Source organism: Tympanuchus pallidicinctus, unplaced genomic scaffold (genome assembly GCF_026119805.1).
Source record: "Tympanuchus pallidicinctus isolate F22 unplaced genomic scaffold, pur_lepc_1.0 scaffold22, whole genome shotgun sequence".
NCBI lineage: Eukaryota > Metazoa > Chordata > Aves > Galliformes > Phasianidae > Tympanuchus > Tympanuchus pallidicinctus.
In genome coordinates, this window is record NW_026294739.1 from 7636549 (window position 1) to 7654930 (window position 18382).

General features: G+C 40.3%; 1 protein-coding gene across 5 annotated transcripts in view; it reads right to left on the minus strand.

Moving 5' to 3' along the window:
* Positions 1 to 2810: 2810 nt before the first annotated feature.
* SERPINE2 (serpin family E member 2) overlaps positions 2811 to 18382 on the minus strand; it is a 606689-nt gene continuing 591117 nt past the window's right edge. For 2 of the 5 annotated variants that reach the window (XM_052686416.1, XM_052686415.1), the window contains exons 2-11: positions 12573 to 12848; positions 11886 to 11906; positions 11317 to 11436; positions 9971 to 10198; positions 8733 to 8927; positions 6296 to 6494; positions 6052 to 6152; positions 4975 to 5061; positions 4322 to 4405; positions 2811 to 3494 (exon numbers count right to left, since the gene is read on the minus strand). In XM_052686416.1, coding sequence (XP_052542376.1) covers positions 3457 to 3494; positions 4322 to 4405; positions 4975 to 5061; positions 6052 to 6152; positions 6296 to 6494; positions 8733 to 8927; positions 9971 to 10198; positions 11317 to 11436; positions 11886 to 11906; positions 12573 to 12828 — 1329 coding nt within the window. In that variant the 5' untranslated portion in view covers positions 12829 to 12848 and the 3' untranslated portion in view covers positions 2811 to 3456. Of the gene's footprint in view, positions 3495 to 4321; positions 4406 to 4974; positions 5062 to 6051; positions 6153 to 6295; positions 6495 to 8732; positions 8928 to 9970; positions 10199 to 11316; positions 11437 to 11885; positions 11907 to 12572; positions 12849 to 18382 lie in introns of those variants that run through there. The other 3 variants (XM_052686414.1, XM_052686417.1, XM_052686418.1) reach the window with 3 other exon arrangements.

The following is an 18382-nucleotide window of genomic DNA, read 5'->3' on the forward strand; positions in this document are numbered from 1 at the left end:
GCTTTCTATCTCAGTTGAGTTTATGACAGATGAATTATCTCCACTTTTAACAGCAGCGAAGTGGAGGCATATCTAGGGAAGGCAGCCAGTTACAGCAAGCCAGCAGCAGATACAGAGTAAGATTGCAAAGCTCTTCCCATGAAGTTACTCCTTTCATCATACTATATTCCTTCCTGAATTACCTGCACGGCATTAAGTTATGAGCTTTGCACATTCAAACTCTCACCATTTCTGTTCCTCCTTGAGGACTCTTCTTGCCCCAGGTCCCACATGGAGTCAGAGTCAGCGCTAAGAACATCCCTCTGCCTGCGCTTCATGGATGGCTCCTGTTCTCATGCAGTGTGCAGGGCCGCTGGGGCTCAGGGAAACATGTGACCAGGCTTTCAGGGAAGATAAAGTTCAGCTGTGAAGTAACTGGGAATAATACAAGCAGAAACAGAAGTAGGCCCAAGCAGCACGAGCATTCATATTAGGCTTTACATTCCTGGAGACAAAGAAAAAAAAATTAGTCTGAAGGCAGATTCCCAAAAACCTTTCAGAAGCAGATAATTGTTACAGGAAGAGTTAATAAAACTACAGCCAGCACACATGCACAACACTGAAATAGTTCCAGCAGGGCTGGAAATTTGATATGAAATTACTCAAGGAACTGAAGAACTTGGATAGTATTTTTAAAGCACTAAAAAGAAGCAAGCTTTTAGGGGCTAACCTAACACCTTCCCTCCCAGCCTTCTCATCCAGTTCCCCTCATCCTGACCTCCACCATCCAGGCTACAGACAAAGATCAGAGCATGAGTTCAATTTTGCTTATTAAACTTTTCTTTCCCAGCACTTAAAAAAAAAAATAGTAATACTTGAGTGTCAGTAACAGCAGAGCTAAAAAGCCTTTTTCTGAGCTGTGAAACATTTCACCCACATGCTGCAGAGCCTTAAAGCTCCCAAGTAACTGGTGTATGGGACATTCCCCACCTGTTTGTCCAGGCAGTTGAGGCCCCAAACTGAATAAGCCCACTCACTCTTAGAGATATTTTCTTCAGCAACCAGTTTTGACCTGACTGGGAGAAATTTGAAAATATCCTCTTACTCTTTGTTAAGTGTTGTAAGCAATTGTTTTATTTCACAAGCTATTTCTAGACTAACAGAAAGGACCACAAGTTCTTTACAGAGAACCTGTATTGAGGCAAGCCTTAAAACCTAGTTCATGGCATTTTTCTAGCCCAAGTCTATATTCCAAGTCTGCTTGCTGCACAGAACATGCATGGTCTCTGTGTGTAAGCACTGTGGGAGTTTAGTTTGAGCACTAACCTCTTATCTAATCTTTGAATTCTTACCAGAGATATCAAATACAAGCAACTGGGAAATTAATTCTCTCAGAATTTTCAAGACAACAGTGCTGCTATCCCAAAATACAATCCCACTCTGCTAGAAAAAGGATGCTTCTCATTCAGGGAAGACATACATCATCAAGCTTTGTGAACCCCAATTCCTAGTTATGCAGTTTGAAACATCATTTGTCAATTTTTGCAGGAGAAATCATACCTGATACAAGATGAGATAAACTAGTATGGAGCTCTTACGCAACACTCAAGTCTTTTGTTATTACTCTTTTTCCTGAGCTCCATAGAATATGAGGTATTGAAAGCAAGCACAGTTAAGCTGAGTTTTCCTAATTCAGTACTAGAATTTGCAATTAGATCAATCACACATCTAGAGCCTTTCCTTGCTGCCTGCATGGCTTACTTTCACTTAAACAGATAGGAAGAGAACTAGATCATGTAATATTTTCCATTTGCCTCTTTCAAGTGGAGTGCAGGAGACAGTTTTGTGCAGGCGCTGCCACACTGAAAAGGAGTGTGCAATCAGCATTTACCTGCCAGCTTCTGGGAACCAACCGAGTCAGCTAATACATCCCATTAAAAAAAGAGTAACAAAACGCATAAGTTAGAACTACTTACTCAATTACTGCAAACAAACAAACAAAACCAAAAAATACACCAGCAGTTAGAACCAGACATTCTCCTTACAGAGCTTTTTCCTCTCTCCCTTGCTCTGAAGTTGGTAGCTGTGTTTTACATGCAGCAGTACATTATGAAATCTCATTCTAGTTTTCATGTTGGGTTATCACTGGTGACCCATAACACAGCTGAGTACATTCTGTTAAAAGCTTGTTCACCTGACTCTGTATTCTCACCTGTCAAGTAGGGATCAGGCCTTTCATCCTCCAGCTTGTGCAAATGTGCAACCACTTTAAACCAGCACTGAGCTGGTGAAACACTGCAGGATTTTCTCCCTCAAGACAACTGTAAGACAGTCATCTCTTACAAGGAAAGTACCCTTCGGAGAACCAGCTTACATCAGAGATTAGCTTTTCCATCCAAATCCCTAGTTTGTCACAACAGCAGCACAGCATGCCCTCACACAAACTACCATCTATGACAAGCCAGTCACTTACTGCTGCTTTTATGAGTTTTGTACCCATGCAAGTACTGAAGACATGCCAAGTGCACATATAACCTACATCATAAGGAGGAGGAAAGACTCGAGGCTCCTTAGTGCTCCCTCCATGTGACAATTTCAGCAGTAACTTGGGTGTGGTAAATACAGGGAGTTTGCTCTTCAGGCACTGAACCCCTGTGTAATTCACAGCAGGATGACAGAGGTAGAAAGGGTAAAGCATATGCCATAAAAAACAAAAACAACAACACACCAGAACAAGATAACCTGGCTTTTGTTTCAGAAGGAAGTTTTAAACAACAGCTTCAGTGGGATCTGGACCCAAATTCCTTTCATCACATCCACAACTCACAGCATTGACTGTTCATAATGCAGTTTTATTTTTTTCCTTTGTACAAAAACAAATATAAAATTTAAATCCAATAGAAAGTGTATACTAGCAATCTAGCAATGACAAGTTTACATTACATTAAGACAGGACAACGCGATGTGTATCTAACATCACATTAGTTTTAAAACTCTCAGTGATACATGCACTATATAAAATAAAAACTGCTAGAACTTTTAATCTATTTCTACCAAGAACACCCAAGTATCAAGATACTCAAGGATCAGAAGTAATCTTGATAGAGGTATCTACAAATTAGACCTTTTCCACACACAAGAAACCAACATTAATAGAAATGTTTAACATTCTTTGTTAAAATCCTCTCACAAAAGCCATACATAAAATTCTTAGTAGATACAGAAAAAGCTCAAAAGTTTGTTAGCATGGGTAACCATTCAGTAGTTCAGAGAATCTTCTAGACATTTCAAAGACATACTGTAGTTTTCAATCTGTATTTTTCCCCACAAAGCCAGAACTACGTTGACTCTCATTTCAAAACCTAGTCAGTGGTTAACACTAGTTCTTGAGTGAAGTCAGAGTAGCATACAAAATATTTAACAGAACAGGGGTGCGTCACATGAATCTGTTTACTTCTTGAAGAAAGTCTTCCACATTCAAGGTTTGTTTATTTGTCCCATAAACAAGATTGTACCTGAGGGAATGAAATGGAAACAAGAGTTACCAGTCTGCAAATACAGTGAGATTTTTCCATGAAAGCATGGAGTCCACACAGCACAGACGAGCTGCATCATCACAGTCTTGTCTACTCTCCCCCATGTCTGTCAGCTCTGAGTAGACAGCAGAAAAGTGTATGTTTGGATTGGTAGCTGGCTCACATTTCTGGAGACACAGTTCTTCTGATGGTCTGTAGAACCGGGGGACTGCTGCCAAGAGCCTAATTCTTCCCTGCATGCTGGCAGCTGCATCTTGCTCCCCCATAACTAGCATATCTATCGTGCACAAGTCACTACAAGAAGTAGATGTCTGCTCAATAAATGTGTCTGCACTGCTTTAAAACTCAACCCATGCTGTAGCAGACTGTGACCACTAAGTACACTCAAATTAGTTCACGGTAGGCCAAGGCTACATTCCAGATTCCCGAAATCCCTACTGCTATACTTGGCCCTATCCCTATTTTACAGTCTATCAGAAAGTTGGCCCCTATTCGCTAAATTATCAGTAAAGAGAGTTATTTCCTTCCCCCTTCAGGGGAGCTATGACTTAAAAATTGTTCTTTCTTACCCATAAACTTGTCACACCAGTTTACAGCCAATACTTATTCTCTGTACTGAGTTGTATTCCAAATAAGATAATCCAATGTTAAAGGTATTAACAGAATACTGGGAGTACATTTCAAAGAATTCTCTCTCGCCCTTCCTCTGACACATGGCAACAACTATTAAGTAATCTAGACTTCCCCTAGCTGGGAATTTCATCTGTTGCAGTTTTTAAAATAAAGTACATACAAGTACTGCTTACCTGTAGGATTGTGCCGGATGAAGAATACAAATGGTCTGTCTACTATGAACCAAGGAGGGGATGATCTGGCTATTAAAATTGCAGCTTGCAAAAAAGACAAGGTTTGAAGTTAGGCTAAGAAAGTATCATAACACAGAAGGTACTCTATTGAAGTGAAACTTCCTGGTGTATACTAGAACTTTGCACAGGCAGAGATAAACAGCTAAAATCCACTCGATTCTTTAAAGAAGCACAAGTCATATTTTACTCCTATAGGAACCAAAAAAAAGTAAACACAAAGAGGCCCACAGGAAGGTAGAAGGACGTCTCCTGTCATCACATGTAAAGGATACAGCAGCTCACTCTTCTTCACCACCTGGATAGCAACAAACTTTATACTGGTGGTCAAAGCATGAGCTATTAGAAAATACTTTTCCAGAAAAGATACTTTTTTCCAGAAAAAAGTAAACCTGTTTATACTTCCTAGGACACCGATGCTCTGATCAATATTAGCAAGTGATGTTCCGAAAAAGTTGCATAAAGCCATCAAGTAATTCAACCTGAAGTACATACTTTCCTACAAAGATACTGAAGTAGGCTGTCTTTACTTAGTGATACAGTCTGTTAAATTCTGTCTTCCTGACTCTGCCACTTTATCAGTAACAGTTACTTACTTGTTGCTGCAGAAGCTTTGGTTCCATCTTCACTAACTTCAATTTTCGTCTTCTGCAAAACATGAGATACATGTAGACCTTCTGTTCCTGAAAAAAAGTTTTAAAAAAATAATTAAAAAAAATCTTGTGGCTAGCATGGCAAATATAAGAAGCTGCTATAATTCTGCTCAGATCCTGATTCTGCTGTGAAGAACTTTGGATACAATCACTGAACCTATAACCACAAACAAAATAAAAACTACTTACTCACTTTTCCCCATTTACTAGGCTTTGTTTCTATTGCATGAAGTACACACTTGCATTTTTAGTTTTAGTAAGGATGAGCGAGTTCAGGTTTGTTTTGCTGGTGGTGGGTATCTTTCCCCCCCGTCATATTTTTATCCGAACTTAAGTCACCCTCCCATTTATCTCAATGTTGAGGGCCAGGGTGGGGGAAAGCACTCAGCAAGACACTTCACTTTCACTGAAACAGGAATCTGTCCTCCAAATCAGGTAAGCAAGCACAATGCAAGCTTTTTCGTAACATCCCTGTAGGAACTTATGAAAAATTTGATGGCTATGGGGAACAGAGGTAAGATGACATTTTGTCAAGCTCACAACTCTTATGTCTACATCCTATTTTCTGATAGGAAGTATTTAGTTCTGGTTTGGTCCAGTGCACTAAGCTAGATATTTAGACTATTTGTTTCCTGCTGCTTAAGAAAATTCAAATTATTAAATACATACTTTACAGAAAATATTGCCATTATATCTTCAGTAAAGATCTAAAGTATTGTTTTAAGTCCTGCCATGGATTTTAGACAATGCTTAAGACGCCCAGATTGTAACAAAATCTTAACTTGCTAAGCTGACCAGCATGATTTATTGCTATAATGCAAGGCAAGAGGAAGAAGAGACACTACAGTATTCAATACAAGCAAGAAGCCATGCTTGGCTGAGTACAAGCCAGAGCTTTGCTCCAGTGCCATGGTAACACTTATCCAAGACAAAACGGACAATTACACTGGTAAAACAACACTTTATTCAGTGCCAGAAACTACGAATAAAGACCACCAAAAATTCAGTAAAATAACTTACTTGTTATTTTTGCAAAGTTTGATTTTGACTCATCAAACATATCTGTAATACCAAGTGCTTTCAGAGGGTCCTTTAAGTCTGTTTCTGCTACTGCTGTAAATCTAATTAGAAGAAACAAAAAGAATGCATGGTATTATGTGAGAAAGTTGCCTTAAGCACCATGTTCCTCTCCTGTCAGAGGATGTATATGCACAATGACTCCAAAACACTCCCTGAAGGAGAAACAGATGACACTGGTACTTACTTAGGCAAAATAACCTGCACTCTTTTGGCTACCATGGTTGTCATCCAGCTTCCTATTGTCTTTGTGCTGATGTGTGGAATGATAGCAGAGAGTGGCGTTGTGTTTTCCGTGGGCAAAGCAATCAGCATGCTTATCATTTCTCCATGGTATGGCAACTCGATTATGTTATACCACAGCTCATTTGGAGTACTTGTAGTACCTAAAAAAGAATAGAGATGAGCCACATTCCCCACAGCCTTAAATCTGTTTTATTTTCAGAAACCTGCTGCCACTGAGTCCACCAGGAAATCTTTTCCCACATCTCAAAAACTGATTCTAGCATCACAGACTGCCTGCTTTCCAGCGAGGCAGTCCTTTAAGTAGTGGTATGGGTAGAGATGCTACTTGGATAACATGAAGCATACAGTATTTGTATTTGATCTGCATGTTGCTTCCCAGTCAAGTCCTATCATCTTGAACTTAAAAGCAGCTACACAAGAAATCATCAGGTCTGTATATCAGCTGGGATCTAATTCAGATCTCAGTTGTAGCAGAGCTGATTGAGCACTGAGAAGCAAAGAGTAAGAAAAGGAGCAGATCTTCCTTCCAAACTGAAGAGGTCTTGTGGACAAACCTTTTCCTTTAAGTGATTAAACCACCTCCTGTTGAAGTAGTCACCTGAATTTACTTGCTTAATAGGAATCTCATTAGGAAGCAGTTTTAAGTCCTTCAAAGTAGAGGAGTGCAGCCACTTTGATGTAATGGAAAAGGCCAATTGGATGAGTGAGAACACCTCCAAGTTACTCCCAAGCAAGCGTTGGGAAGACTGGCTTTGAGGAGCCCTCTGTAAGTTCCCTTTGGTTACTGTGGAGTTTTTGGCGTGCAACATCTTACAAGTTTTCCCTGGAACATCCTGTCAGTCTAATCACAGACAGGGATTCTGGGAAAGTTTTAGGATAGCAATAAGAACATTCCTTTTTCTTCACGTAAGTCTGCACTTCCCATCCCAAACTAAAAATTGAGATCTGCATTAGAAATTTAATCTTACTGCAAGAACATGCAAAGCTCTGATAGTCTGTATTGCTAGAAAGCTAGTAGCATTACATTTATTAGGCTGTAAATGTGTTAAGCTTTGCAGTTTATCTCCTTTTAGTCTGAGAACCATTGTCATAATATGACTTAAGGATCAAAATATTGTAGAAGTCTCCACAAAAAAGTGACAAATGGTAACTTTTCCAGCCATCAAGTTACTACTTTTCTAGTCTGCTGCACGCTGCCATCATTCCCACTGAACCATATGAAACAGGAGATTTCATCTTCACAATCAAGTGATGCAGTTTAAAGATGCACAAGTTGTTTAAGAAGTTTGAGAAGTCTTAGCTCTTCTCTTGCTCCTTTCTACATTAATAGCATTTCTAAACTAAGTTTATATTTACATAATTAAGTCTTTAACCAGCATCAACAGAAGAATGATAAAAGCCTTTCAGATAGACTTGCTAAAAATCAGTCTCTGGTTATTAACTCCTTTCAAACCTCTACAGATAAATAAGTGGGGAGCCTACTCTGGTATATGCACATCCCCAAAATCACATTTAAGCAGCTAAAAGATAGAATTACATGTACTCCAATGCATAGGTGATTTTCAAAGTTACAGCCTTTTACTTTAACACAAACCTATTAGTATTACCTGAACACTGCCAAGAATAAAATTAAACATTTAAATGCTCATCAGCGGGTCTTTCCTGTTTACTCTTTTGCATTTAATAGCCAGTTACATTCTCAAGCCTGTTCCTGAAAGCATACATAGCACATTAAGTTCCAGACATCAGAAGCATTGGAAAATGTTCTTTCATCAGAGGCTTAATTTTTGACCAGTACCCATACACCTACATGCTGAAGCTCTGAGGTACACTGTTAGTTGTACCAAGATACAAACATCAGCTCTGAGCTTCTCACGTAGAATTCAGGCCAAACCTGCTGAACTATTTGTCCTGTGACTCAATTTGAATTTGAGGAACACGCGTTCCTCTGGCTCCTTCCAAACTGTTGATTATACAGAGATCTATTTCTTTATTATGCTGTGACACAGACTAATTCTACTCCAATCTTTTATTTACAGCTCTTTAGCAGGTAAGTTGCAAGTTTCAGTAGGCAGTCCTCCTTCATTCTCATCTCTTAAAAAAATTCTTCCTGCAAGGCTTAGGAAACATGCAAGGTTCTCAATTTCAGTACTTCATGTTTTTCACTTTTTTGAAAAGCAGGATAAGGCAAGTACTTGGCTTGACCTAGAGCAACCTTTCATAGCAACCTCACCCATACCTTACCAGTACAAGATGCTTTCATAACCACACAGTCTCCAGTATCACAATAAGTATATCAGCACACTCTTCAATTTGAAAGAAAAGAGAAAAATTTTACCACTCCTTCTAGAGTATTCAGTGAGAGTTACTGAACTCACCGCAGCGGAAGATTGATAACTGGGACAACATGGGAACTTGGTAGATCTTCCCATCAGCTCCATGAAACGGACGTTTCTTTGTGTTTTCAGGTCGAAATCGTGATTTCCATAAGCCCTTGAAGTATACAGCATTTACTAGAACCAGTCTGGTTAAACTGTCAATGTCATCTGGAGCTACAACTTGATCAATCATACCTAAAAAGAAACAAGGTAAGTATTTGTTTTCATAACATTAGCCAGTTTTCATAAGGACAGTGAATCACATTTGAATGTCTGTCAGTGTGACAGCTATTCATTATTTAAGATTTGAGATCCATGCAGTCACAGTTTTGTTTTTTTTTTTTGAAAAAGAAGAAAAGTAATCCTTTGGGATACCTAGCAAACAAGCAGCATATCTAGCTAACCAAGGAACTGATGGGCCTTACCTTTTTCAGTTTGTGATCAGATCTAAGACTCAACCTAAGGAGGTCATAGCGATAATAGTTTTACTGAAGCACTTCCCCCTTTCACACACAGCTTGTAACACTGCTATGCAAAGCTGGTGACCTGATAGAGAAAGAATCTGACAGCCTTGTTTCACAAATGGCACATCCAGCATCATTAGCAACATACTCCCAGTTCTAACTCCATGAGATACCAAGCATGCAATCAACTAGACTGTGATGTTGTTGCAAAGCACCATCTCTGCCTTCAGTACATCTAAACTTGACAAATGGACAGCAGCACACTTGAATCGTGAGGAGTTCAATCAAGGCAGTGTTAATTAAAAACCTTCTAAACATTACTCCTAATAACAGTGAAACAACTTGCAAAAATTTAGGGTACTAGAAGCAAAAGCTGGACTGCCCTAGAGTTTATTTTATTTAAAAGTCTGATGTACTGAGTTGCTTTCAAGCTTTTTTCCTCCTTCTTCCCCTCATATCTGAGGACACTTAGCTTCAGGAGAACACTGCTTAGGTTTCCTGCAGATTAAATAAAGATTATTAACAGCAGAAGCTTTTAAGTCTCAGAGGGAACAGGCATGCACACAAATCACACAAGTACACCAGCTAGGGCACTGGGGCTACTGATCACTGGCAAACAGACTCTAAAATACACCATACATGTCAGCTTATAGATCGTTTCCAACAGCAAGCCAGTTTTCTCCCTCTCCATTTTACTCCAGTGTTCCCAATCAGATCTGAGAGATTGAGAGGTTTGATGCCACTCATGCACAGAAAATACTGGCTAATACTCACCCCTTGTTTCATTCTTCACCCACTGGTTGATAGAATCACAGGCTGTATTTGGGTCCTCAAAGTCCACACTCTTGACACTGCACTGAAACACTTCTTTGTTCCTTGTAACAAAAGGCACTTCCATTTTAAAGCCACTCTTTGCAAATACTGCATTAGCAATTGTAACAATGTCTTTATTCTTTTTTGAGACTATGAGCCTGTTTATCTTCTTTAACGCTTTACCAACTCCTAGTTGGAAAGAACAGCAAGTTTAATTTAGAACAAGATGACAAACAAACAATTACTTTATATACAACTGTTAATGACATGAAAGGTCAGACATTAAAGGTGCTGGAGTAGAAAAATACCAATTCTGAGAAGGCTTCCAAAATACACATTTCTGAGTTCTTGTCTGAAGAGTGCTACTATTTCCCAGGAAATGTACTTTCACTGACGCCTATTCCCTGTCTAGCAGTGTGCACAGAATGTGCTAGACAATACTAAGGATAAATACTGGGGTTCAATTCTTATTATGGATTATTTCTACAGAAGATGCTGTGTCAAAACATGTCATTGCCATGTAGCTTATGTGGTTCTTATACCGTGTAACAAAAAAGTCCAAGGCTCAGAGCTGACAACTGCAGGTTGTCCTGAACCTCAGAGCGCAGAGCTTAAGTTGCCTCACCATTCTCCCTCTCCATTTACTACAGAACAAAGGAAATCACCAAAATTTCTATATCAGGTTCAAGTCTATACTTAGGCTAGCACATAGTCCTTAAGAAAACTAGATTTGCTACAAGCATGTCAGTCTCTCAACATGAGCTGGTCTTTAAAGAAGAAAAAAGAAAAGCAGTATAAGCTCCAATATCTACAGTCAAAGCCTTTAGGATATGAAAGCAGCTCATACTGAGTGCTTGTTAGCTCCTTCACTGCATACAGGAGAATGCATATGGCAGCACAGAAGAACTGCTATGTCCATCACACTCAGTTCTCCGTGTTGTTACAGCTTATGAATAAGCATTTGTCTACACAGGGAAGATACTGCCAAACAAGAAACTTAATATTCAACCATTGTATGGGACAGGATACTTGAGTGGCTGTTTTCACAGCAGTTATTAATGAGTCCCCTCCGTTTCCCAATACAATTTAGCAGGAACAATTCCAGACTATTTCCCTATGTAGACAAACTTAAGAGAAGAGCTATAAAGGGAATAAATTAGTTGAGTTATTCTCTTAGTTGCATATAAGAAAACACCTCAGATGGCTTTGCTGTTTATAGCATCGTGAATGCTTTAGCATTACCGTTTGTATGAAGTTCTACATGTTCACTCTCCAATATTATGGGCAAATTCTTTTGGAGAACATACCATAACAGAGGTTCTCAAACTGTATTCTGTGGACCACTGGTGGTCCACGGAGCACTTGCTGGTGGTCCGGGGAGAGCTGGCTGGTCTCATGATGCTGGCTCTCCTCCTTGCTTCCAGCTGCTAAATTGCATTAAAAGACAGCTAAAGATAGATTAAATACTTTCCAACTATTACCTTTCCAAAGCAGTTGCTGCAGTTGCCAAAGAACTGTAAGGCATCTTGAACAAAAGTAGAGGAGGTCTGTGCAAACAGACAGGTAGCATTCCATACCAAGTCTCTATAGCAAGATAGAGGCTACCTTCTGAGAAGTTTGAGAACCTCTGTGTCTCACAGAGACCATTAGAAAGTATGTAAGCCAAATAAAACCAGCTGATGTGTCAAAATTTTTGTGAGCACTCAAGATTTGAGCATTAAGATTCTCCCAGAGTTGATTATCTCATGAAGAGATTTCAAATCTACAACAGTAAGAACTTAAGTTGAAAAGTCGTTTTGCTGTGCTTTAAACCAAAACAGCAAAGCAAATGAAGACATGTTATACAATGATACTGAAGATTTTAAAATGCACTTACCTCTTGGAGGGTTTTCTGCTCCTGGAAGGAAGACAGAATGCTGGTACTAAGATGTTAACTTTTGGCAAATACACAAATACTCAGCATGCAAAGTAAAGCAGCAAGAACTTTCAGCCTACACCCGCTAGAGGGGCAGGCATTGGCAGAAGAATACAAACACAGGTGCATGCAGTGTCAGGAACAGACAAGCAGAAATGTCTGTTTCAAGGTTCCAAACAACTGTGGTTTCAAGGATCCTGATAGCAGAAACAAGTGAACAAATCTGAAGAGCAGAGTAAAGTATCAATTATATGATTAGACTTTGCACTGATTTTAATATAAAAAGAAATATCCTACTGCCCTTTTATCTAAAGAGTCACACATTCAGGGCTGTTCAGTACAGCCTCTCTGAGCAGTTTTAGGAGAGCAGTTTGCAACAATGAATAATTCTAGCCAGGGCCTTGAAATCATCAGCAAAGCTACTTACAAGCTAGTTAAACTGCATGTAGATGTCTACACTCAGATTGTCAATTAAGTACAAACATGTCCATTTTTTGCTTCAGTAAACTGAGTTAACAGGTTTATGATGCAGTCTAGCAGACTTTGAAAACCATCTCAAAACAGAATAGGATTCTGACCAAACATTAAAAAAAAACCTACAGCCCTCAAAAAAACCCTCCTACCCAAAGAACCTTAGCAATCACTTACCATTTACACTATATCTCATCATAGTTGTCAACTGCTTCTTTGTCTTGCCATCAGCACCCAGCTGCAACACTCCCAGCACTGATGCGATTCCATGAGGAGAAACTACTACATTGTCCTGAGGCTTAGCTTTCACTATCTGATTGAAGACTTGGATTCCAACATCAGAGCTAAGTTCCTCCAGAGGATAAAAATTGAACTGGGAACACACAGATGTTAAAGTCCCAAGAAGAAAGAGAAGTGAGAAGTGCCAGTTCATGATTTCTGGTTGGAAATAACCTGCAAGAGAACAAGATGAGAAAAATTAAGTCAGCCTTCAAAAATAGATGTTTGGTTTTTTTTTGTTTTTGTTTTTTTTTTTTTTTTTTTTTTTTTTCCCCTCCAAGCTTATTTGTTTGGCAAATCTTAACTGGCAAGCTTTGCACATGCTTCATGCACCATTCAAACTTCTAACAGCAGGACTCACACCCACACCTGCATTTTAGGTGTGGGGACCTCCAGAAGCAGAGACAACCACAAAATAGCTAGATGTTAATGACTATATAACAGGACAAAAGCCACCAGACTGGAAAACACCCACTGCCCCTCCTTCAAATTCTGTTAGCTTTATATTTCAGACAAATGGAAGCTCAGTATTCTGTTCAAACTGGCTTATTGGACAAATTATTGCTAAGTGCAGTGCTATGGTTCTCACCCAGTGTACTGATACAGATCACAGATCATTTTCTGCAGTGAACAGAAGCATATATACATATGCAAACAGACCTGTTGTGGGAATTTGCACCTGCCTAGAATAATAAAAGTGAGCTGCATAATCAGCATTTTTCATGATGAGTAACATAGGAGGAAGAGTCTCAGATTGTAAAAGGCAGGGTTAAGTTGGGATTTTTGCTTGTATTTATCCATGTATGGAAATTTAGCAGCTATTAATGCAGAAAGAAGATCTATTCAAAATGGGGCCAATCTTCACCTTCGGAGCTCAATACCTAACAAAACAGCACTGTTACTCCCACAATGCCATAGAAATTGAGGCACAGGCAGCAGCAGCAATTTGTTCAGGACCTCTCAGCATCTGATTAGAGAACCAAGCCCAAATCCTAAACACACTAGGTAATGTTTACCTACTAGGTTTGATTTCCTCTTCATGGATATGTATTCAACCCCATTTAGTTAGGGCAAAAAAAAAATATTACTTAAAGCAATAGCCATGCAGTAATCTTTTCCACAAAATCAGGCTCTCTCACTAATCTTTGAGAAGTTCAGTCACAGCATAAAGTTAAGCACATGGGCGCCCATTTTCAAGCCAGCAAGTGAGCCAGCAGCAATTGATGCTGAGATGCTATTCTTCCAGATGCACTGACAAGCCAAGGGGCAACCCAGAGCTCACTGAGGGCTAAAAAAGCTGCAGAAAGTATACACAACTGACTCAAATATCATTTGCATACCACTTGCAAAAGATAAAAATAAGCCTCTCCTCCCCTTGAGCCTTCTGATAATCATCACACTTTCTCTTCTGGCTTAAGCCACCCCAGAGCAGGAGGCCAGCAGCAGCTCATTACCCAGCTGAGAGCACTGCACGGTTTCCACAGCCTGCCTCCCACTCTCGAGCAGGGCACAATGCAGCAGGGAGCTCTGCCATGGCAGCCTACCTACGCTGCAAGCTCATGCCACACCAGAGTGCCTGGTTACCAGAAAACCAGCTGGTGTTTCTATAGATTCACTTAATCATCTTTTAATAGCATGTACTTTCACTGTGCTAAAAGGGTTGAAAGCATCAAACACAGCATTTCCACTTTCTTCTGCACCGCTTCAGGGGAGGCACTCCACTTACTCAAGCTTGCTCCTACAGCACAGAGTAACTCAAATGCTGACCAAACAGGAGCAGAGCTGAGCCGTGTCTCTCCCACAGCCCAGCAGTGATGGTATCACTGCCACCAGAGGAGCCAGTCTGACCAATTTAAGTCAATTAAGAAAAAGTAAGGAGGACAGGTTAACAGCCTGCCCTCTAATTAGGTCTGTCCCATCAACTTCTAATCCTCCTCTATCCCCCAAGCGCTTTGGGAGTCACAGAGGTACAGTTCCTTCCAAAGGAGCCCCATACCAGGAACCCAAATGGTATTTTAATCAAATATCCTTAACCCCAGTATTAATCAGACTTTTATCCTTACCCAGTATCTTGGCAAAAAAAGATAGATCTATTACAGATCCTTAGAGCATACCTCCCCTTGAGGCCTTACATTGCAGAGCATGCCACAAGGGCAAAGAACAACGATACAGCTACGAAACTAAGCTGTTTTATTGTCATTTATGTACTGCATCTGCACAAGCCTGGTTAAGGTCAGACATCTTTCCTCTGCCTTTAAGCTAACACAGTACATTGTGGGTCCCATGTTTTTTTTTCTTAATTTCACTGATGAAAGCCCTAGCCAGATTTAGGAATGGCAGACACCCGCAGCCATGTATTTTTCCTCAGAGAGCATGTGAAGAGTAACATCCCTGTCTGAATAACATGATTGCTTCCAAGGCAAAAATAAAATCCAGCAGCTACGGCCAAGCACAAAAGCCACGGCCTCCTGTGCCTGGCTTCCCCAGACACTACTGGGCTCACCTAATCTCTCTCTCCTGCTATGCCATTAGGGAAGGTCACTCTCTGTTTGAGAGCACAGTTTCTAGTAGACACCTAATAAATAAGTGAAACCAAGTCCTGCAGTATTCCAAGCACAGGAAAAACTAAAAGCACTTTTCAGTATTACTTACAGAGCAGTTGATTCTTGGCTCTGCTATGCCCATTGCGTGGCCTAACCAGCTCACGGAGCTAATTTCATCTTAGAGCAAAAACAGCATTCATATGTTATTAATGCTCCTCAGATGGATTTTAGTATATTTAACTTTTATGCAGTAACAAGAAATTTACATATCCTGAAAGAAAGAACCAGCTTAACCACAGTGCAAGGAGAAAAAAGCCAGAGAAGATGTAGGATATGTAGGATGAAAACAGTTGACCTGCTGTACAGAATATCTACAAGCTTTCAACAAGCTTTCATCGCTGAATCTAAAAAACTTGGCAACAGCTAAATCAGAATTTGGGTCTTGCCCATGACAAGATTGCTTTGGTGTTTGTTTTATGGGTTCTCTTGGTGGCATGGGATATCTCCAACAATATGATGCCTTTGGAAAAAAAGATGAAGAAGTTTTTTGGGACCTTGGTTTTAGAAACTATTCTCAATCCTATGAGACAGTGAGAAAGCTGATGCATTAGTGAGATTGCATTGCAATCCGTATGGACAACACTAGAGTGCCAGGTCTTCAGAGCCATAAGTCCCTTGTGGCTTTTCTGCTTTAACAGAAGGCATGTGGTGCTGAGAGGGAGGGTACATGCTAGCTGGGGGTATGATTAGTTCTATATGTAGCCTGTGGCATGTGGTAAAACACAAGGACTTCAGCTGGACTCAGTGATCCTTATGGGTCCCTTCCAACTTGAGATATTCCGTGACTATGTGAATACCAGCAACTCTGTTGCTTCACCTCCCTTACCAAGGAGCACAACCCTGAGTCCTGTATGCCATGCTAAATGCAGAGTTACTGCCCAAATCAGACCACCAAGCCTAGTTTAAGGCACTGTATATTTTCAGACAAGCAGTTCAGTTGGGTAGACAGTTATCAGTAAGGAGGAAGAGGAACACCACTATGTGTCATATCTGTCATAGAGTAATGCAAAGCTACCAGCGCAGATGAGATGTCTTCAGGCTACCAGTCTCTGAAGAAACACAGCCTCTAGCCCATAATGCACTCAACTCTCACTAGGCTCGACCATTTAGATCATCCACGTAACACACAGTTGAAGATTTTGGCTGAAGCATTTACATCAGTAAAGAATACGATGCTTCCAGCCTGCACTCACAGAATGCTTTGTGCAAAAGTACATTAATAGACTGTTTCATGTGAGTACAGAAAAGCATTTGGTGGAGCTGAGAGTTACATAGTCAGCCCTTAGCACAAAAAGCCACTGAGTGTGGAGATCCTCCTACAGGAATTAGGTTATGAAGGACTCCATCTTCAGACAGCCAGAATGGGCTGTTGCTGATCTGTACACAGATTGCTAGTGTAGCGTACATAGTGCTTCAACTACAGCACTAAGTGCAACAGTATGTTAGAATCCTACATGACATCTCAAAGCATTTATTTTGAGCCTTCACTTCAGCAGCAATAAAATAATCCATCAGGCTGCTCTCAGCTGCAAGCTGGATTCTGCAGTTTCTTAAAAACTTACCAGGCAAAAAGAAGTTTAGACACTGGACTTCATTTCTGTGAACAGCTGAAACTAAAATAGCAGCTAAAGATAAATTAATCCCCCAAAAAAGCAGCCTTTCAACACTACAGATTTCACTGTATTGAGCCCCAAATAGCTCAAACTCCACCTGGACCAAACATCTGGGAGCTTCTCAATACCTGAGGTGTTGGTGTCTCCTTGTCAGTGCCATCTGTACTTCTAATTTTAAAAGTCTCATTTCAGCTGCAATGTGAGCAGAAAAAGTAGCTTCACTTGCCGCATTTAACATATTCTCTCCAGCAGGACTGAATAAGTACTCAACCAAATTTATTAACAGCCTTTTAAAGAGCTAGCTAAGCATAGAGGAATTGTTTCTCCAAAGCAACAAGACCACTCTGATTGCAGTGGGAAGGTCACACACCAGGTCTTATTTTTCAGGAGATGCAAACTTGGCAGCACATTGGGAAACTCAAGCTTTCACTCTCCCCCTTGCAGGTGTTTGCAACTCCTCTTCTGCTTAAGCCTTTTATCTCAAAGCCTTTAACTTTGAGAGTCCTCTCCTAACATGCTGCGGGCCACTCCTAAATATGCTTTTGGATTCAGAACAGCAGGACCCACATCCTGAATGGAGGCAAGTTCAGAAATAGCATCATTCACAGCACACAACAGACAAGCCAAACCAGAAACGTTCCATCTTCCTGCAAGTTTTCTGATACCTCCTGAAGTTTGGCTCTCTCCTGTTTAAACTCTTTATAGTGCTAGCTGCTTTGGGGGGGGGGGGGGAAGGGGGAGAAAAATGCAAAAAGCACCACGGCCCCCCACATACATATAAAAATAAAAACCACAATGTCTCAGCATGTTAAGTAACAAAAAAAAAAAAAAGCACAAAACAGATGTTTATTACTCAGCACCTAGGAGGCTTAATACATGCAGAGCTTTACAAAGGAGGGATGATTCCTAGTTTTTAAAACACTTTTAAACAGTTCAATACTTACATTGCTCCAAAAACGAGCAAGTTACTGACAACACTGAGATAAGCACGCCTTGTACACTGAAATAAGCTGGAAGACACATTTTGTTTGTTGTTTTTTAAAGACACATTTTGCATGTTAAGATATTGGATTGACTTCAGGTGCTACAGTCCCCTTTGCATTTGCACAAAGTTGACAGCGCTGGTTCTGAGACTCCCCTGAACTTCATCTTTCTCTGCAATTTCTAATTCTCCCAGTTCATTTGTCCATTTGTGTTTCAAAATGGATCGTCTCCATCTGGAAAGCCTCCCTCCTAGCTTCATCCAACCAAGCTCCTCTGCCAAGGGGGAATTTCCCAGTGGAGCTCCAACTTGTAAAACTGGCTGGCCCCAGATATGAACCATCTCTTTGTCCAAGCAGAGTTCCCACATGAACATAAGGATTTAATGACTCTCCATGAAAGTCCTGACCAATGCTTCCTGGGAGTTTCAGTTTAGCAGGAAGGACAAACAGACAAGCTTTACTTCAAGACTTCCAAAGGTTCACAGCTAGCATCTCCAGGATTTCATAAA